This window comes from Schistocerca americana, chromosome 7 (genome assembly GCF_021461395.2).
Source record: "Schistocerca americana isolate TAMUIC-IGC-003095 chromosome 7, iqSchAmer2.1, whole genome shotgun sequence".
Taxonomy (NCBI): Eukaryota; Metazoa; Arthropoda; class Insecta; order Orthoptera; family Acrididae; genus Schistocerca; species Schistocerca americana.
In genome coordinates this window covers 148,948,956-148,971,595 of record NC_060125.1, presented here as the reverse complement: position 1 = coordinate 148,971,595, position 22,640 = coordinate 148,948,956, and the positions used below count along the sequence as shown (strand labels likewise).

Genomic DNA, 22,640 nt, shown 5'->3' with positions numbered 1-22,640 from the left:
GGTGAGTAGTTGATTAGAAAAAAAATCGGAGGCCTTAGAACTTGAATGCACCTCGTACTACTGATTACAATACTACTGATTACAATACTTATGTCATCTTCAAAAAGAACTAACTCAGCATGTCGTGTATTAGGCGTAAGATCGAGGAACAGTAGTGGACCTAAGATTGAGCCTTGGTAAGCCCCATACGTGGTTTCTCCCGAGTAAGAAATATATCCCCAGTCTACACCGTTTCAATTACTTAATGCTACTTTTTGCATTCATTTGGTTGGATATGACATTATCCTCTGGTTGGCTATACCATCAGTCCCATGAAACTTAAATTTATCTAGGAGAATATTGCGAGTCACACAGCCAAATGCCTTAAACAGGTCGCAGAAAATACCAGCCGGCGCTATTTTGTTATTTAATGCTTGTAAAATTTGGTGAATGAACATGTAAATGGCAGTCTCACAAGGGGAGGCCACGATGTTGGGATCGCAGATTTACTTCAAACTTTGTACATCTTTAGTAGGCCATTAAAACAACATTTTTTTCATGCCTCGTCACTTTATTTAATTTATATGACATTTGAGAGGTAATATAATGAAGTTCCAGTTTACCTTTGCCGTGTGTGCTTGACAAATAGCATCCTGCAACGTGTGATGTCGCGAGCATATCCGACGTGTAATTGTCCATTACTCTTGTGGTCTGAAACGTTGCGACTTACTATATTACTGATTACGAATAACGTCACTCGCATTATTATTTACCGATGTTTGACTTGGACTTTCCAAGCTTGTCGTTTGTCGTTGAAAATTTAATTACAAACACAAAATAGTCAAATAACATATGGAATTCACTACAACTTCACGAAAATTTACGTGGTTTTTTCCACTATAATACCTCTCAAAGTCATATAAATTAAATAATATGACCAGTGATGAAGAAAATGTAGAATAAAAATCAACTTTGAGTAGGAGTCGAACCGTCGCCTCTTACACGTTCGGCTCACGACGGAGCTGTAACGTTAACCACTTTCTTTTCTTGTCCGTTGAAGTTCGTTGTTCATCTCTTCAGTCACTTTTTTTTAACCCCTTGATCACCATGAACTCTGGCACTGAGCACCTATGCACAGATACATCAGTTACATAATTGACGCGTATAACTTTGCCTACGATTTTCTCGAAATTGCCAGACTATTGTTTCAATGGCCCACTAAAGGCGTACAATGTTCGAAGTAAATCCTTAATCCCAAAGCTGTGACCACCTCTTGGTAGTAGAACAACTGTGCTGTAATCCAATTTACGGTTTGCAGAGGATATTATTTTTGTTCAGGTGACACACTATTCTAGACTTGCGTGGCTTCGGTCATTGTAGACTACAGTGTGGAAGATCTTCTACTTTCAGCTTCAAGCAGGGTGCAAGTCCCTTGGAAGGCATTTCCGGTCGTATGTCGGTATGACATTTTCTGCAGCTTATTCTCTCAGTTCGCCTGCATTTAGCAAAATTGCCCTGTATACAGTCTGCTTTGCAGCACACTTGGTTAAGCTACGCCTCCGCGCTGCAGGCGAACCTGACGCACCTGTCGCGGCGCGACCACGTGCCCGGCGTGGGCACGGGCGTGGCCAAGTGCCCGTACGACCCGGCGGACAACTCGACGGCGGTGTGGGTGGAGCGCGGCAACCCGGGCGGCCTGCCGGGCCTCTACAGCGGCACCAACGCCGAGTTCACCAAGGCCGACACCGTCATCTTCCGCACCGACCTGCACAACCTCACCACCGGCCGCCGCGAGTTCTCCTTCAAGAGGACCCTCAAGTACGACTCCAAGTGGCTCGACAGTGAGTACTACTCCCTACCTCTCTCTGCACATTCAGCTTTCCTGTTCATTTCCTCTTTGCTTGCATAGTACTTCATATCTTCTCAAATTTTTATTCTGTGGTGTCATTCGCCAATATTTTCAAAAAAATGTGTTTAAGTACATGATGAGTTTGAAGTACCTTATTAGATACGCTGGTCGTCCTTTCGACTCGTACTGAAATGATCTTGTAGGATGTGAGACATGTTAGAAGAACACTAATACTCAAATGTTATTTAGTTTGTAGCAGGATAGAATGTACTGCATGAAGACTAGAGTACCTAGGAACACAAGGTGTTTCCTGGTTGGTGTTACACTCTGCTGACCGATTTTAGAATCACATGAAGGAATGTACACTAGAGACCGCCATGACAGTTTCCAACACTTTCTACTGTTTTGGTTGCTGTGAGGCATGAGGTTGTACGAGGGCTATTCGGAAACTAAGGTCCAATGAAATGTGAAATGGAAAACACAGTGAAAATATTGATGAATCAACGGTGAATTTACTTTCAAAACCTTTTCTCAAGAATTTATTTTATTTACTAGCGATTCATCAAGAACATTAACACTGATATGAAACTTCCTGGCAGATTAAAACTGTGTGCCCGACCGAGACTCGAACTCGGGACCTTTGCCTTTCGCGGGCAAGTGCTCTACCAACTGAGCTACCGAAGCACGACTCACGCCCGGTACTCACAGCTTTACTTCTGCCAGTACCTCGTCTCCTACCTTCCAAACTTTACAGAAGCTCTCCTGCGAACCTTGCAGAACTAGCACTCCTGAAAGAAAGGATATTGCGGAGACATGGCTTAGCCACAGCCTGGGGGATGTTTCCAGAATGAGATTTTCACTCTGCAGCGGAGTGTGCGCTGATATGAAACTTCCTGGCAGATTAAAACTGTGTGCCCGACCGAGACTCGAACTCGGGACCTTTGCCTTTCGCGGGCAAGTGCTCTACCAACTGAGCTACCGAAGCACGACTCACGCCCGGTACTCACAGCTTTACTTCTGCCAGTACCTCGTCTCCTACCTTCCAAACTTTACAGAAGCTCTCCTGCGAACCTTGCAGAACTAGCACTCCTGAAAGAAAGGATATTGCGGAGACATGGCTTAGCCACAGCCTGGGGGATGTTTCCAGAATGAGATTTTCACTCTGCAGCGGAGTGTGCGCTGATATGAAACTTCCTGGCAGATTAAAACTGTGTGCCCGACCGAGACTCGAACTCGGGACCTTTGCCTTTCGCGGGCAAGTGCTCTACCAACTGAGCTACCGAAGCACGACTCACGCCCGGTACTCACAGCTTTACTTCTGCCAGTACCTCGTCTCCTACCTTCCAAACTTTACAGAAGCTCTCCTGCGAACCTTGCAGAACTAGCACTCCTGAAAGAAAGGATATTGCGGAGACATGGCTTATTCTGGAAACATTAACACATTTAATTACACTATGTGAGCGTGGAAGTAGTTGCCAGTGGGTAACTGATGAAAACAAATTAAATTTCTTTTACAAATAGAAATTTTATTCCTAAAAGTACTCCTTTTCTTTTTTTCTTAACAGATTTAAAATTATAATCAGAAAGCACCCTCTAAATATCAAGTTACAATTTATTCAGAGGCAGAAAGAACAAATTTTGACAGTATGAGCTTTCGGGCAGAGAACCTTGCCGCTCCCTTTTGATACGGCCGTAGTCACGACTGCTCACAACAACGTCTGGAAGACTACACTGGTGCAAATCTGCAACACACCAGATTACTTTAAACTAAAAATTTTAACAACTCACACAAGCACATAAACTATGCACCCCGTAGGAGGGATGGAAATGGTACAAAACACTAACAGAAAAATTAACTTGCCACCGAAGGTACAACTTGATTTAGAGAAAGAAAAAAAACTCTTACGGTGGAAGGGTGGCAACTTTGTATACTAAAACGACCATTTAAATAAAACCCATGCAATGCAGTCTTACATAAAATATACAAACATGCTCTACATTACACATAAACCGCCTCTCAAGATGATAGGCCAGATAAAAACATATTTCAGGAATTCGGCCGTTTCACTTCAAGCAATAAATTCGTTAACACCGAATCCGACAAACATGACAGAGGCAGCTATTAACGTACGGGAGACCGACAGACAGACAGACAGATAGACACTAACTGCCTAACAAATGCGGACGGGAGAGAGACGAGCAAGTTGGGGACGAGAGACTGACCAAGAAAACAAGTAGAATTTAACAGGTAAAAGAAACAACATATCACTCACGAATCACTTAACTTCTAGTAAAATGCGATGTCTGGCGAAGACCTGGAGCAGCACCCCCAAAACGCTCTCCCGAAACGCCCGCTGCCAGCCGCTTCAACGGACGCAGGAAGGCTCGCCGATCTCCCGTCTCACGGCGTCGCAGCTCGCGCCGGCCAGACCGATGTCGTGGGTTGACTCCTGTTGCTCTCGTGTCTGCTGCGAAGCCACTACCCCTCGCTACACGGCGCGGCCCACTGGACTGACGTGGCGACCTTACATGCGCCGACGCTCAAGACGGACAAGTCATCTTGTGTCCCAGTGCGCGACCGACCAACCGATCGATCCAACCGCCAATGACCAATGCCTGAACAAACTCGAGCAGGCTGGCGGCCTGACAGATACTAGACCTCCGGACGACAGACAGACACTGACTGCCCCACACTGACCCGGCTGACCAACTGACTAGACTCGCCGAGACTGACAGAATGACTTAGACTCACTCCGACTGACCAACTGCCGAGTTGATAACGCCCCTTAAATGCACGTGAACAGGCAACCTTTCCCCTTTCCCACTAGAGGGAGACAAGAAAGCTGCGATCGCCACAGCGGCACCACCGCCAGAAACGGAGGGCGACTGCTTCACACAACGCGTTGCGGCGCGCAATTTTACCACGGCTCAATGAAGCTTTACACAGATGTGCTGGGCACTGTCTCTATTACGCCTGTCGATTGCGTCAGCACTCTCTTTTCAGTTCTGAGCGCACAGTGAGCACGTAAAAATGCCTAGAACAATAGTGTCTCCCGCCAAGTATGAGGGGCTCGTGTGAGATTTCGCATAATGTCGCGCAGCCCACAAAGTTTCCTTTTCCTTGACAATTCTCGGCCGCACTCTGAGGGGCAATGAAGATGCTTCTCCAGCGTTTTCTGTGCGAAGCGTTTGATTACCCACAATAGAGGCAGTAACTGACTCTCGTTGAGTTTCATATCTGCTCATTTGAACCGCTAGCTATGAAAACAACGTTCTGGTGCAGACAACGAGCTGTAGACCAGGGTAGAGAACTGGCAGGAAGCACAGGCAGTTTGCTTCTATGACGAAGTTATTGGAAAGTTGGTACAACGCTACGACAATTGTCTCAATCGGAACGGCGACTGTGCAGAGATGTAGCTGGAATATGTAGCTAACTGTTGCAAATAGTACGTATTTGATTTTCCCAGTGATCTAAATTTTGCTACCGATCGGGCCTTACTTTCCGAATAGGCCACGTGTTTGACGTAGTATTCCTAATTATACGAGTTATATACTTGTGAATTATGTATAACGTATAAATGGTGTTTTGCGGATATTGCTAATTCTTCTGTTACAGAGTTTTATTGTGAGTAAAATTCTGTATATTTTTAAAGACATTTGCGTAAAGTATTGACGGTTCAACTATACTTCTATACTTCGTCAGCCATGAACCCTCTTGTACATAGTAACGGAACATCTCTATACCTTGGAACATTCTATATTTGCAAATGAATTGCTTTTCTCTAATGTCTTAACAATTTTCCCTGTCTCGAAATGGTGTTACTTGAACTTGGCTTCATTTTCGGAATTTCTGTAATTTTCAACTGGTTTTTGATAGTACCGTGCATCCGCGAAGTTTCTCTGCAGCGAAAGTCTCGCCAGCACGTGTACCGTGGACCTGCATTGGTAGGGTGGGTTATTAGTGTTGCATGTACGATGCAGCTCTTAGTTCCGTAATAGTGTAGTTATTGTGTAAGCTGAATGTAGTGAGAACGCTTGGCACTGCAGAGAGAGTGGTTTTAGTGGAAGAGATGTTCCGTACCGGAGGAAACTTCAGAAAACATACTGCAGAGAGAGTGGTTTTAGTGGAAGAGATGTTCCGTACCGGAGGAAACTTCAGAAAACATGTGAGGCTGCAATGTAGGTATCGTTTACCTGCTTCGAGGTGACCGCATCGCGACACTGTACTCTGTACGTGATTTAAAACGCAAAATTCCAGCCAACAGGTTCGGTTCCCTCCCCCCATGAACCATGGACCTTGCCGTTGGTGGGGAGGCTTGCGTGCCTCAGCGATACAGATAGCTGTACCGTAGGTACAACCACAACGGAGGGGTATCTGTTGAGAGGCCAGACAAACGTGTGGTTCCTGAAAATGGGCAGCAGCCTTTTCAGTAGTTGGAAGGGCAACAGTCTGCATGATTGACTGATCTGGCCTTGTAACAATAACCAAAACGGCCTTGCTGTGCTGGTACTGCGAACGGCTGAAAGCAAGGCGAAACTACGGCCGTAATTTTTCCCGAGGGCATGCAGCTTTTACTGTATGATTAAATGATGATGGCGTTCACTTGGGTAAAATATTCCGGAGGTAAAATAGTCCCCCATTCGGATCTCCGGGCGGGGACTACTCAAGAGGATGTCGTTATCAGGAGAAAGAAAACTGGCGTTCTACGGATCGGAGCGTGGAATGTCAGATCCCTTAATCGGGCAGGTAGGTTAGAAAATTTAAAAAGGGAAATGGATAGGTTAAAGTTAGATATAGTGGGAATTAGTGAAGTTCGGTGGGAGGAGAAACAAGACTTCTGGTCAGGTATACAGGGTTATAAACACAAAGTCAAATAGGGGTAATGCAGGAGTAGGTTTAATAACGAATAGGAAAATAGGAATGCGGGTAAGCCACTACAAACAGCATAGTGAACGCATTATTGTGGCCAAGATAGACACGAAGCCCACACCTACTACAGTAGTACAAGTTTATATGCCAACAAGCTCTGCAGATGACGAAGAAATTGAAGAAATGTATGATGAAATAAAAGAAATTATTCAGATAGTGAAGGGAGACGAAAATTTAATAGTCATGGGTGACTGGAATTCGAGTGTAGGAAAAGGGAGAGAAGGAAACGTAGTAGGTGAATATGGATTGGGGCTAAGAAATGAAAGAGGAAGCCACCTGGTAGAATTTTGCACAGAGCACAACTTAATCATAGCTAACACTTGGTTTAAGAATCGTGATAGAAGGTTGTATACATGGAAGAACCCTGGAGATACTAAAAGGTATCAGATAGATTATATAATGGTAAGACAGAGATTTAGGAACCAGGTTTTAAATTGTATGATATTTCCAGGGGCAGATGTGGACTCTGACCACAATCTATTGGTTATGACTTGTAGATTAAAAATGAAGAAACTGCAAAAAGGTGGGAATTTAAGGAGATGGGACCTGGATAAACTGAAAGAACCAGAGGTTGTACAGAGTTTCAGGGAGAGCATAAGGGAACAATTGACAGGAATGGGGGAAAGAAATACAGTAGAAGAAGAATGGGTAACTTTGAGGGATGAAGTAGTGAAGGCAGCAGAGGATCCAGTAGGTAAAAAGCCGAGGGCTAGTAGAAATCCTTGGGTAACAGAAGAAATATTGAATTTAACTGATGAAAGGAGAAAATATAAAAATGCAGTAGATGAAGCAGGCAAAAAGGAGTACAAACGTCTCAAAAATGAGGTCGACAGGAAGTGCAAAATGGCTAAGCAGCGATGGCTAGAGGACAAATGTAAGGATGTAGAGGCTTATCTCACTAGGGGTAAGATAGATACTGCCTACAGGAAAATTAAAGAGACCTTTGGAGATAAGAGAACCACTTGTATGAACATCAAGAGCTCAGATGGAAACCCAGTTCTAAGCAAAGAAGGGAAAGCAGAAAGGTGGAAGGAGTATATAGAGGGTCTATACAAGGGCGATGCACTTGAGGACAATATTATGGAAATGGAAGAGCATGTAGATGAAGATGAAATGGAAGATACGATACTGCGTGAAGAGTTTCACAGAGCATTGAAAGACCTGAGTCGAAACAAGGCCCCCGGAGTAGACAACATTCCATTGGAACTACTGACGGCCTTGGGAGAGCCAGTCCTGACAAAACTCTACCATCTGGTGAGAAAGATGTATGAAACAGGCGAAATACCCTCAGACTTCAAGAAGAATATAATAATTCCAATCCCAAAGAAAGCAGGTGTTGACAGATCTGAAAATTACCGAACAATCAGTTTAATAAGTCACAGCTGCAAAATACTAACTCGAATTCTTTACAGACGAATGAAAAAACTAGTAGAAGCCGACCTTGGGGAAGATCAGTTTGGATTCCGTAGAAATACTGGAACACGTGAGGCAATACTGACCTTACTACTTATCCTAGAAGAAAGATTAAGGAAAGGCAAACCTACGTTTCTAGCATTTGTAGACTTAGAGAAAGCTTTTGACAATGTTGACTGGAATAATCTCTTTCAAATTCTAAAGGTGACAGGGGTAAAATACAGGGAGCGAAAGGCTATTTACAATTTGTACAGAAACCAGATGGCAGTTATAGGAGTCGAGGGACAAGAAAGGGAAGCAGTGGTTGGGAAGGGAGTAAGACAGGGTTGTAGCCTATCCCCGATGATATTCACTCTGTATATTGAGCAAGCAGTAAAGGAAACAAAAGAAAAATTCGGAGTAGGTATTAAAATCCATGGAGAAGAAATAAAAATGTTGAAGTTTTCCGATGACATAGTAATTCTGTCAGAGACAGCAAAGGACTTGGAAGAGCAGTTGAACGGAATGGATGGTGTCTTGAAGGGAGGATATAAGATGAACATCAACAAAAGCAAAACGAGGAGAATGGAATGTAGTCGAATTAGGTCGGGTGATGTTGAGGGTATTAGATTAGGAAATGAGACACTTAAAGTAGTAAAGGAGTTTTGCTATTTGGGGAGCAAAATAACTGATGATTGTCGAAGTAGAGAAGATATCAAATGTAGACTGGCAATGGCAAGGAAGGCGTTTCTGAAGAAGAGAAATTTGTTAACATCGAGTTTAGATTTAAGTGTCAGGAAGTCATTTCTGAAAGTATTTGTATGGAGTGTAGCCATGTATGGAAGTGAAACATGGACGGTAAATAGTTTGGACAAGAAGAGAACAGAAGCTTTCGAAATGTGGTGCTACAGAAAAATGCTGAAGATTAGATGGGTAGATCACATAACTAATGAGGAAGTATTGAATAGGGTTGGGGAGAAGAGAAGTTTGTGGCACAACTTGACCAGAAGAAGGGATCGGTTGGTAGGACACGTTCTGAGCCATCAAGGGATCACCAATTTAGTATTGGAGGGCAGAGTGGAGGGTAAAAATCGTAGGGGGAGACCAAGAGATGAATACACTAAGCAGATTCAGAAGGATGTAGGTTGCAGTAGGTACTGGGAGATGAAGAAGCTTGCACAGGATAGAGTAGCATGGAGAGCTGCATCAAACCAGTCTCAGGACTGAAGACCACAACAACAACAGGTTCAGTTCATGATGCACTACGAACTGATTACCCCACAGTTTTAACAGAATGGGTGCTTGACGACTTTTTGGATATCATGCAGCGGAGTCCAACAGAATCAGTGAGGAAATTATCACAAGAGGCTGAAGTCTCTCGTACGACAGCGCGTAGGGTCTTAACAAAAGAACTGGGGATGTATCTGTACAAAATTTACACCATATGGAAAAGACGGAACGGTTAGCGTATTGTGAATGATTTCAGCGATTTGTTAACCACAATGGAGTTAGTGATCTAGATCGAACTTCTTTGGCTGATGAGGCTTGGTTTCTCTTATCTGACTACATCAGTTCCCAAAATTCACGAATTTCGTTAACAGGAAATCCACATGTCTTAAGCAAAATACGATTGCACTCAGAGGAAACAGGAATGTCGTTTGCCATAACACGAGCAAGAATTAAACGGTCGTTCTTTTCCTATACTACCGTCGCTTCCATGTGTATCGTTCCCAAATTATTTTGTCCGTTTATTGCTCGGCTGAATGAAGATGATATCAGTCATTGATTTTATCAATATGGCAACGCTACTGTTCATGGGGCACACCAGTCCCTATGACTTATAGATGAAATATTTGGAGACTAATCACGAAAGATCTCTGGCCCCGCGCTCACCGGATCTGTCTCCGCCCGACTATTCTCTCTGGGGTGCGGTCAGAACTTTTATGTGTGAAAATATCCCAAAGATAATTGATGAACTGAAGAAATTCGATTACACTTGTAACATTGGTAAAGGTGTTCGGAAATAAATGTAAAAGAGTTGAACCGAGCCTTCAAGAAAGAGGGAAAACTTTTCCAGCACCTACTGCGATATTGGCTAGTACACTGTATTTAATTGTAATCAATATAATTAATTAAACTGTTTTAATTTTAATAATGTTGAATCCCATCTCCCAACATGACTGTAGCCACTAGCAGTGAATCTCGGCCCCTAGCTTACACAACGACACTGGCTGCTCTCAAGCTTACGCGTCCCGCAAGGCGAGACACGTGGAGCTCGCTACTGCCGAGAGACTTTGCAGATGCACTGTACTTCTACTTAATTTGATTTCACGTACTTATTATCAGTATGTAGTAGAGCAATAATGTAACACACACATTATTAAGTACAATATTGACAGTATTTTTTCGATTAAATTTGAATAAAATATTTGCTTCAAGTGCATGACCGTAGTATACTTTGGAAAAGTCGTTCAGATGTGAAAGAACCTTAGTTTTCTGGAGGTTTTAGTTATTTCAGAAAAGGTCTTCGGTGTGCATAAATTGGATGTAATCATTTGAAAATGGAATAAGAAAACGTATGGAAGTTCTACTACTAGAGGCGAAAGACTGAGAAGTGTTTCAAGATAGAATACTCTTCTCTACAAATGATTAACCTTGCTGTTTGTACACTTACCTTTATAACTGACATTTAGTTGTAGAAGCACATTTGACTGACACAAACTTCTAAAGCACAGCTGAGTAAGCTTTCTTATTAAAACGTATGTGACTTTTGTTGAGTATACTAACACAACGAACTAATAAAGAATATAAAAAGCAACGGTCTGATAATGAAAATACATCGGAATGTGATGAATATATGTAGTCTAGCAGTCTAAAAAAGTTTTGCTGGATTAATAAAAAGGGATAAGTTAAGTCGATGGTTTCAATGCATAATGTATTCTACACAGTCTTCCCACACTTGAGAATAACGCAGAGAACATTCATACAAAGATGCGAAACTGCCAGTAAAAGTTACACGGACTTGAATGTCGGTTATTTTGCCGAACTGTTGACGTTTCACGTTAATTTATTCACTTTGTCGTTTTATGGTAGGTTCGTATTCATTACACGAAGACTCCCTCCATACCTACAAAAAATTGTTGTTAACTTTTCAGTCAAGTCCTAGTAGGCGCCGTTGTTTTGTTCTGGAGAAGATTCATTCCAGAAAATAAGTATTCGCGTTTTTAATTTCAATCAAGACACGGCAGGCGTCTTCGAGTTCTTGCTTTGTTGGGATTTCAACATGTGCGGCTGAGACTTTGCACACACTTTTCTCTTCCTCAAAAAATTCTGGACAATGACTAGAAAACATGATTTACAGATGTTCAGCTCGTTGTTGCATTGCTGTTTGTGAGACAACAGGAGAGTCAATATCAGTTCTGTGTTACGTCTGCAATAACGTAATCTTTACGTGAATGGCGCACTGCGATACCGTTTTCTGTAAGTCTAGAAAAGAAGAAGTGACTTACATAACAACAAATGTAAGGTGGTATTTCAAAACGACGTACTGGTGTCGATATATTCGTTGTGAACAAAGCTTTGATGTCTCCCTGGTAGCTAAAAATCACTTGCTTCGTGTTTTATATTTTGCTTCTGGATAAAATCTTACTTCGTATGGTCAAAATGGGTAGCGTTACTTATATCTGTGCCGTATGGTCAGAGTGGGTAGCGTTAGTTATATCTGTGCCGTGATATCGCATCGAATATTTATGCTTCACGTTGGTATAAAGCCGAAATTGCAATTGCAGAATTAAAAGTAATACAGCCTTAAGGGAAAATTACTGTAATTACTATTGATTTCGCCGTATTAACCTTAGTGCAATTAATTAAAAAGAATTTTAAACGAGAGGCATTTCGCGTTTTTTTTCAAATCATCTTCCTTGGTCCCTCTTGAAATATGGATACATATGTTTTTACGGTTTGGTTGTTGTAGATTTAACACGTATCTCCTCACAAAGTTGTGTGAACTTTACTTAATTCTTTACTTGACTTTTTTGAAACCATTCGTATAGGCTTTGGACTGGTGTAACAGGAAGTAAATGAAAAATCGCCGGAATGTTGGCACACGGTACAAAACCTGAAGCCAAAAATCGCAATAATATTGTGCCGTTGAGATGAAGCAATACCAAATAATGAACTGACCAACGTAGTGAACCGTTCGATATACGAGGGTCACTCCAAAAGAAATGCACACTATTTTTGTAAAAATACAGTTTTCATTCTGCATGTGTGAAAGTTTGACTGTGGGTAGATACATTCTTCCCGCTTGTTTTCAAACTTACTCCAAACTTTTCCCGTGAGTGGCGCCGTCACAGCATGTCTTCAAGATAGCTGCTACACTTGACGTTCGTCAGAAGCAACATACTGTCATAGAATTCCTGCGCTGTGAAAACGAGACAGTGGGAAACATGTAGAATAAAAGATGGATTTTTTTAAAAAAATTATGTGCATTTCTTTTGGAGTGACCCTCGTACATACGTGTATGTTAGGTAATACTGATTTTCTCTGAAATGCAGCAGTAATTTTGTGTTACTGAGTGTATCGCTAATAACTTAATTACTGGAGATATAAGGAAGTTTATTAGTCTTAAATCTTTCGTTGGATATGTACGTTAGAGGAGCCAAAACAAATTGGGTGGACAATCGATGTAGCGGAGATAAGCTGCACCCATTCGTTTGTTCTACCAGTGTGCTACGGTGATGTGGGGCCGGGGATTTCAGAGTGTTCCAGGGATGCAGACAGATAACAAATTTATTGCACAAGTCTGTTTCTTGATTGTGTTAAGTAATACCTTATGAGGGCCCCTCGTAACGTGAGAGAGTTATTCTTGGTCATCTACATCTACATATTCATGCCTACTTTTCAGATCACACTTACAGGACCAGCAGACGGTTCATCGAAGCACCTTCGCACTAATTCTCTATTATTCCACTCTAGAATATAGCATGAAAAAAAAAAACAGCTATATCTTTCGGTGCGAATTCTTATTTCCCTTATTTTATTATGATGATCGTTTCTTCCTGTGAACATTGGACTCAACAAAATATTTTCGCATTCGGAGGAGAAAGTTGCTGACTGAAATTTCATGAAACGACCCCGCCACAACGAAAAACGTCTTTCTTTAATGATTTCCGCCAGAAATCTCATATCATATCCGTGATATTTTCTACCCTATTTCTTGATAGTACAAAACATGCCGTCCTTCTTTGAGCTTTCTCTGTTAATACAATATGGTAAGGGTCCCAAACCGCGCAGTATTCCGTAACAGGACAGACAGGCGCAACGTACGCAGTCTCTTTAGTAGACCTGTTTCATCGTCTAAGCATTCTGCCGATAAAACGCTGTCTTCGGTTCGTGTTCCCCACAATATTTTGCGTGTGTTCTTTGTAATTTAAGTTGTTCATAATTGTAATTCCTAGGTGTTTAGCTGAATTTGCGGCTTTCAGATTTGACTGATTTATCGCGTAAGCGAAGCTTAACGGGTTCCATCTTTCACTCATGTGAAGTCACACGTTTCATTGTTTAGGGTCAATAACCAAATTTCGCACCATACATATATTTTATCTAAATCGTTTTGCAGTTGTTTTTGATCTTCTGATGACTTTAGTAGATGACAAACGACAGCATCATCTGCAAACAACCTAACGCGGCTGCTCAGATTGTCTCATAAATCGTGTCTACTGAGAAGTAACAGCAGAGGCATTTAACACTACTTTGCCGAACGCCAGAAATCACTTCTGTTTTACTCGATTGCTATTTCCGTCAGTTACTGCGAACTGTGACCTCAATGACGGGAAATCACGAATCCAGTAGCATATATGACACTATATTCCATAGGCCGGCCAGTGCAGCTGAGCGGTTCTAGGCGCTTCAGTCTGGAACCGCGCGACCGCTACGGTCGCAGGTTCGAATCCTGCCTCGGGCATGGATGTGTGTGATGTCCTTAGGTTAATTAGGTGTAAGTAGTTCTAAGTTCTAGGGGACTGATGACCTCATTAAGTTCCATAGTGCTTAGAGCCATTTGAAGCTTTTTTTCCCCCTTAAGCACGCAGTTTGATTACCAGCCGCTTGTGAGGTAGAGCGTCAGTTGTATTCCATAAGAAATTTGTTTTCTAAATCCATGTTAACTGTGAGTGGATCGACCGTTCTCTTCGAAGTAATTCATATTATTCGAACACAATTTATGTTCCAAATCTTGCATCATATTGACTTTAATGATATGGGGCTGCAATTTAGTTGCTTACTCCTATTGGGTCTCTTGAATATTGGTGTGACCTGTGTAACTCTTTGGGTACGGATCTTTCGTCTAGCGAGCGGTTGAATGTGATTGTTAAGTGTGGAGCTACTGCAACAGCTTACTCTGAAAGGATTCTAACTGGTACAGAATCTAGCTCGGAAGAGTTGCTTTTATTAAGTGATTTAAGTTGCTTCACTACCCAGAGGACATTTACTTCTACGATATGTTGGTAGCTCTTCTCGATTAGAATTCTAGAATATTTACTTCGTCTTCTTTGGTGAAGGAATTTCGAAAGACTGTGTTTAGTAACCCTGCTTTGGCCCGCCCGCTTGGCCGTGCGGTCTAACGTACGGCTTTGCTGGCGGGAAGGTGCGCCTGGTCCCCGGCACGAATCCTCCTGGCGGATTTGCGTCGAGGTCCGGTGAACCGGCCAGTCTGTGGATGGTTTTTAGGCGGTTTTCCATCTTCCTCGGCGAATGCGGGCTGGTTCCCCTTATTCCGCCTGAGTTACACTATGTCGGCGATTGCTGAGCAAAGAAGTTCTCCACGTACCATTACTCTACCACGCAAACATAGGGGTTACACTCGTCTGGTGTGAGACGTGTCCTGGGGGGTCCACCGGGGGGCCAAACCGCACAATAACCCTGGGTTCAGTGTGGGCGGCGCAGGGGTGAAGTGGACTGCGGCAGTCGTCGTGGGGTTGTGGACCACTCCGGCTGCGGCGGGGACGAGCCTCTCCGTCGCTTCTAGGCCCCCGGTTAACATACAATACAATACAATACAACCCTGCTTTAGCAGGACCGTCATCGATAGTATTTTCATTGCTATCGCGCAGGGAAGGGGCTGACTGTGTCTTGCCTCTACCATATTTTAAACACGACCCGGATCTCTGTATACAGGCAATAACCTTGCGACGCCTTCGCCGAGAATGCGTTTGCCCCGAACAGCACTGGCTCCAGTTTGCGGGGGAGCGGCTCGACAGCAGGTGGCAGAGGTCGCCCCCGCCGCAGCCGCCGTAGCACCGCCGCCCTCTGAGGCGGCGCCTCCACGGGACCGATGCCACTCCCACCAACCCGCTAGGGGCGGCCCGCGTCGTAAAGCGCTAATCCGTGTAATTGGGTGACGCGCGGCGCGTGGCACGTGGCGCTTGACGGCGCCTCTCGCTCTCCTGGCTGCGGATCCGGGGCACGTCTCGCGAGCTAATGCAAATAAACGGCGAGCCGGCATTTATTGGGGTCGTTACGCGCCGACTTAAGCCCCGCCCTCGTATATTGCCCGGCCGCCGTCGCCTCGCAGGGCTGTAAAATATACGATTATTACGCCAAATTTTTATCCGTTTCAAGGTTTTACTGCTCGCCAGAAATAACTTTACGTACGGCAGAGTGGGGCCATTAGGAGAAAGCAAGTCGCACTTTCTCGCGCCGCCGCCACCGCGCATTCGGGCCACGCGTGGGCGTTAAGGCGGCCGCACCGCCATTACCGGGAGCTGTTACTTTTATTGCGACAGCCCATTCCGGGCCCGCGGCGTACCCCAGGCGAGTGACCTATTACATTTCGCTCTTCTGCCTAACAGGGCGCCGTGTCATATACTCGGCAAGTATCTATTACAGTCTTCGAGAACGTGTGTGTCATGTCACGTGATGCAGCTGCGGATACCTTATCAACTCCTATAAAAACGGATCAAGCATGCAGGTTTTACGTTATTATCTTCCCTCTACTGCCACATGTTCTAGACGTAATGCAGAACTTTATTGATCATATTTTCTAAAATAATTGTCTTTATTGACCTGATGACGTACAACCGTCCATTTTGCATCATCATTACGTTATGTCGTCTGTCATCTAGAAATGGTCGTTAACACATAATAGGAAAAGCCTTAAGTGGGGAAACCTTTTGCGTACCATTAAGTTCGCACCCGCCCATATACACTACTGGTCATCAAAATTGCTACACCACAAAGATGACGTGCTACAGAGGCAAAATTTAACAGACAGCAAGAAGATGCTGTGATATGCAAATGAATAGCTTTTCAGAGCATTCACACAATGTTGGCACCGGTGGCGACACCTACAACGTGCTGACATGAGGAAAGTTTCCAACCGATTTCTCATACACAAACAGCAGTTGACCGGCGTTGCCTGGTGAAACGTTGTTGTGATGCCTCGTGTAAGAAGGAGAAATGCGATTACGTTTTCGACTTTGATAAAGGTCGGATCGTAGCCAATCGCGATTGAGTTTTATCGTATCGCGACTTTGCTGCTCGCGTTGTTCGAGATACAATTACTGTTAGCAGAATATGGAATCGGTGGGTTCAGGAATGTAATACGGAACGCCGTGCTGGATCCCAACGGCCTCGTATCACTAGCAGTCGATATCACAGGCAACTTATCCGCATGGCTGTAACGGATCGTGCAGCCACGTCTCGATTCCAGAGTCAACAGATGGGACGTTTGCAAAACAACAACCACCCGCACGAACAGTTCGACGACACTTGCAGGAGCATGGACTATCAGCTCAAAGACTATGGCTGCGGTTACCCTTGACGCTGCATCACAGACAGGAGCGCCTGCGATGGTGTACTCGACGACAAACCTGGGTGCACGAATGGTAAAACGTCATTTCTTCGGGTGAATCCAGGTTCTGTTTACTGCATTATGATGGTCGCATCTGTGTTTGGCGACATCGTGGTGAACGCACATTGGAAGCGTGTATTCGTCATCGCCATACTGGCGTATTACCCGGCGTGATGGTATGGGGTGCCATTCGTTACACGTCTCGGTCACCTCTTGTTCGCATTGACGGCGCATTGAACAGTGGACGTTACATTTCAGATATGTTACGACCCTTCGCTCTACCCTTCATTCGATCCCTGCGAAACCCAACATTTCAGCAGGATAATGCACGACCACATGTTGCAGGTCCCGTACGGGCCTTTCTGGATACAGAAAATGTTCGAATGCTGCCCTGGCCAACACATTCTCCAGATCTCTCACCAACTGAAAAAGTCTGGTCAATGGTGGCCGAGCAACTGGCTCGTCACAATACGCCAGTCACTACTCCTGATGAACTGTGGTATCGTGTTGAAGCTGCATGGGAAGCTGTACGTGTACACGCCATCCAAGCTCTATTTGACTCAATGGCCAGGCGTTTCAAGGCCGCTATTATACGGCCAGATATGGTTGTTCTGGGTACTGATTTTTCAAGATCTATGCACCCAAATTGCGTGAAAATGCAATCACATGTCAGTTCTAGTATAATATATTTGTCCAATGAATACCCGTTTATCATCTGCATTTCTTCTTTGTGTATCAATTTTAATGGTCAGTAGTGTATTTAATGTAGATTAATGGAGCTTCCGGAGTACGTCTACGTAACATATTTAAATTATTAACTTTGCAAGATCGCAGATTAATGTAAGCTCGAAATAAGCCAATGCCAATGTGAAATTCTGGTATATTAAATGACCAGCGTTGCCGTCAGAATGTTGAATGCAAGAATGCAGATGTCCACGCACTGCGTTGTACAGGTGCAGATGTCAGTTTGTGGAATGGAGTTTCATGCCTGTATCACTTGGTCAGCCAATGCAGGGACGGTTAATGGGATCCGTGGATAAGTATGAAGTTATCGTCCGATGATGACCCATATGTGTCCAATTGGAGACAGATTTGGTGACGGAGCAGGCCAAGGCAATATGTCGACCCTCTGTAGAGCATGTTAGGCTATACGAGCGGTTTGTAGATCAACGTTATCCCGTTGGAAAACACCCCCTGTAATGCTGTTTATGAATGGCTGCACAACAGGTCGAATCACCGGATTGACTTACAGATCTGTAGTCAGGGTACCTGGGACAACCACGAGAGAGTTCCGTGCTGTCATGCGAAATCGCACCTCAGCCTATAGCTCCAAGCGTAGGTCCAGTGTGCCTAGGCTGCATTCAGGTTGGTGGCAGGCGGTCACTTGGCTTCCTCCTAATCAACACATGCCCATCACTGGCACCGAGGCAAAACCAGCTTTCATCAGAAAACATAAGAGATATTTATCCTGCCCTCCAGTGAACTTTCACTTGACTCTACTGAAGACGCAAATGGCCGTGATTTGGTTTCAGTGGGATGCACGCTACTGGGCGTCTGGCTCAGAGATCTCCTTGAGCTAACCAATTTGTAACATTCATTATGTCAACTGGTGGCCGAATTGCTACTGCAGACGTAGTATAAATGGAACAGCATATGAGTGGTTTAAGTCATATCTATAGAAGCAAAAAGTCTCTTTATAGGCTGCAAGTGATTCAAAGGAGTTTGCCACTTCATCTAACTGGGGTGAAATTACATTAGGTGTTCCACAGGGTTCAATCATGGGTCCCCTTCTGTTCTTGATATATGTGAACGACCTCCCTTCCTATCTGAAACAGGAAGCTGGTTTGAAACTGTTTGCTGATGATAAAAGCATAATTATTAATCCAGTAAAAGAAAGTCCGATGGAAAATTATACAAATAATGTCTTTGGAAAAGTACATTCAATTTTCTGCTGCAAAAAGTATAATTCCACCAATAAACATAACACATCAAAAGAAGTAAGTAGCCAGGGTAAAGCATACTAAGTTTCTGGGTGTACATATAGATGATAATCTTAATTGGAAAATTCATATTTTGGATCTCCTAAAGCGATTAGGTTCAGCAACTTTAGCAATCAGAATAATTGCCAATTTTAAGGATGTAGAAATTAGTAAGCTTTGCACACTTCCACTCTCTGATGTCATACGGAATAATATTCTGAGGCAACTCAACACTTAGGCAAAAAGTATTCACTGCTCAAAAGAAAGTAGTTAGAATAATGTGTGGGGTTCATAGTCGCACATCTTGTAGGCATCTGTTTACAAGGTTAGGAATTCTTACAACTGCTCCACAATACATTTACTCAGTACTGACATTTTTTCTCAACAACATGAACCAGTTTAAAATGAACAGTGACATTCATGATTACAATACCAGAAAAAAGAAAGACTACACTATCCTTCACTTAACCTATCTTTGGCACAGAAAGGGGTAACATATGCAGCTATAAAACTTTTTGATAAATTATCAGATGAAATAAAATGTCTGACAGACAGCAGTTATAGTTTCAAAAACAAATTGAAATCATACCTTCTTGACAACTCCTTCTATACCATAGATGATTTCTTGAATATGAGTAAATAAATCTAGAGATATAATATTTGCATTTTGTGCCATTTAAGGGAATGGGATAGATAATAGAAATATTTCGATATAACACTATAATGTAAACAAAAAAAAGAAAAGAAAAAAACTTGTTTCCTGTGAGCATTTGTTGTGCATTTGACACGTTCCACGTCATAACGGTTTTTCGGTGCTATTGATCAATGGAACTTCTAAGTAACTATGATGCGTCACAACCATATGTCGAACGTGATGGTCTTCCTTCTTGCTCATGCCACATGGCCGACCGGAGCCCAGTCTCCTTGCGACCGTCCATTCTCCTTAACATCGTTGCCAATAACCATGTTCAGTGGCTACATTCCTGTTAAGTCCTTCTACAATATTGAGTAAGGAGCATACAGCTTCTCGTGGCGATATTACACGACCTCTTTCAGATCAGCGAACTACAGATAGTGGCGTCTTCGTCACCTTAAAGGCATTTTTGACTAACATCAACACACAACTCCCGATCACAAAGGTTACTGACGCTCACGACGGCGTATTTAAAGCGAACCTACTGTGCACCTTCAAGCGACGCTACTAGCATCACTTCTACGCGGCTGGCGTGAAATACGAATAGATGTCAACTCTCAGATGTAGAAACGCGGTTACCAACTTTATTTTATCTCCCACAAATCCTTCTTGGTGTTGGGACTATATGATGGACTCCGGCAATACGGAAAACGTTCTCGAAACATGCATCGTGCTGCTCTCTCATTACGCGTCGTACTTGTAAGGAGCAGATACGAAAGTCAGCCAGCTGAAAACTTTTTTTATATGTGAAGGATATTTTTCGGGACATGAATCCTTACCAAATCTTTATCAACTATCTTTCTTGTACAGCCCCTAGATGCCAGAAATGAGAATTCTGGTACACCATACGTGCAGAGTGTTTCAAAGTCTTCGCATCAAAGGTCTAGGGGAACAACTTCTGTTAGAGACAAAATGTACTCTGATGTTATCCGGTGAATATAGGCCTTCTTTAGTAGTTGTTGACCCTGGGTCGACGAAATATCAGAGAACCAGCTGTGCTGCATACTACCTACCACAGTAAACCGATTTTCGACAAGAAAACCCTAACAATGTGTGTAAGCGGAGAAAGGTATTTCAGAACTGAATCAGGAACTTTACTTTCGCTGGTCCTCCCCACCTGCTTAACTGAGAGGGCAGCATAGGTGTCTGTCTCGCGGAGGGCAGCGGTTAAATTCTCGGTACTGCCAAGGATTTATCACAGGTGGGAGGAGTGGCACAGGTTGCTCTCGTACGCTTGTTTCCATCTAAGGAGCTGCTTGATTTAGAAGTGGCGGCGGGTCCAGTGTGTGGAAAGTCGGGAAACGACCGGGAGACCAGTGTGCTGGCTTTATATCCCTCTACGTCGCATCGGAATGACACCGCGCAGAAGAGGAGGATAGAGTGGCAGGTCGACACTCCTAGGACATTCACGCCCAGGAAGAGGTTTGTACCCTTCTTCATTCAGAGCAGATGAGTGGGTTATAGGCAACACATACGGTGTACCCAAGTCACGGAGTTCCTACACTCTGCCACCTCTCAGGAGCATAACGAATACAAAAGGACACCTAGTGTCGCCGAGAAGCATCAGTGAACAATTTGTCCCTAATAAAATTTGTTCCCAAGCCATGATCTGTGTGTTTGTTGCGTTGTCTCATAAGTTCGTCCGCTCTTCGCTTTTCATTACAGTTCAGACACACAGGTCAGCAGCTACGACAGAATGTGGTTGCTGGCCGCTCTGCTTACAAATTTCACACACAAGGTCGTGTACAATAGAATGAAATAAGGCGGATGGGCTTTGTAAACAAACTACTTATTTCCTGCACTATACACAATTATTGTCGACAGTATATTGTCATTTTTCTGGAAGCCTATAAATGCCACTCTTCCCAAATGTGGGGGTTTTCAGTTTGATGCCGGCCGGTGTGGCAGAGCGGTTCTAGGCGCTGCAGTCTGGAAGTGCGCGACCGCTACGGTCGCAGGTTCGAATCCTGCCTCGGGCATGGATGTGTGTGATGTTATTAAGTTAGTTAGTTCAAGTAGTTCTAAGTTCTAGGGGATTGATGACCTCAGAAGTTAAGTCCCATAGTGCTCTGAGCCATTTGAATCATTTTTCAATTTGATGAATTATTCGGGGTTTAGTCTGCAGTCGTCCAAGAAGGTGAGGTGTTTGCCATTCAGGAAGTTCTGCACGGAACTGAATAGAGGAACTGTATGTCCATCTTCTTAGAGATGGTTGCGGGACTTGGCAGTTTGTTAGAGGATGTCCAATTAAACACTTTGAGTTGTCAAGTTTCCAAGCTTATTTTATTTGGCAACAAGTATCAAAGTTTGACTACGCCACCCTCAGGCCGCTGACCGACGTGTAGGAAGAATTTTCCTCGTTTGTGGTCAAAACAGGGACCAGCAATATTGTTATTAGTAGATTTTTGCTATAGTGATCATTTCAACCATCACCTACCGGCAGGAGATAGCCGAAGTGAATTTCTAAGGGACCAATCTGCTGAGGTCATCGGTCCCTAGACTTACACGCTACTTAAAGTAACTTATGCTAAGGACAACACATACACCCATGTTCGATGGAGGACTCGAACCTCCGTCGGGAGGGGCCGCGCAATCCGTGATATGGCGCCTCAAACCGCACGTCCCTTAACCTGAAAAACGAAGTGCTGTAGAGTGAATGTTTGTGCAAGTTTCGTAGTGGTAGTACAAAGTGTGCTCAGCTGAGTTATTGTTATTCAGGCAGCCATAAAATGAGATACATATAACGTCTAGAGCATATTGTAACTCGTGGGTTCAGTGTATGGAAATGGTACAACCAAACTACCACGGAACTTTCGAGCTTCTCTAGAGTATAAAGTTGTCATCTGTTTCTCTGGTGGCATTTCCCTTCTACGCCAGAAGCAAAACTACACTACTGGCCATTAAAATTACTACCCCTCGAAGATGACGTGCTACTGACGTGAAATTTAACCGACAGGAAGAAGATG

General features: G+C 43.6%; 1 protein-coding gene across 1 annotated transcript in view; it reads left to right on the top strand.

Annotated features, from left to right (window-relative positions):
- LOC124622807 (semaphorin-2A-like) overlaps positions 1 to 22,640 on the top strand; it is a 447,972-nt gene that overhangs the window by 329,819 nt on the left and 95,513 nt on the right. Inside the window, exon 6 of the mRNA XM_047148597.1 lies at positions 1,550 to 1,820. Coding sequence (XP_047004553.1) covers positions 1,550 to 1,820 — 271 coding nt within the window. The remainder of the gene's footprint in view (positions 1 to 1,549; positions 1,821 to 22,640) is intronic.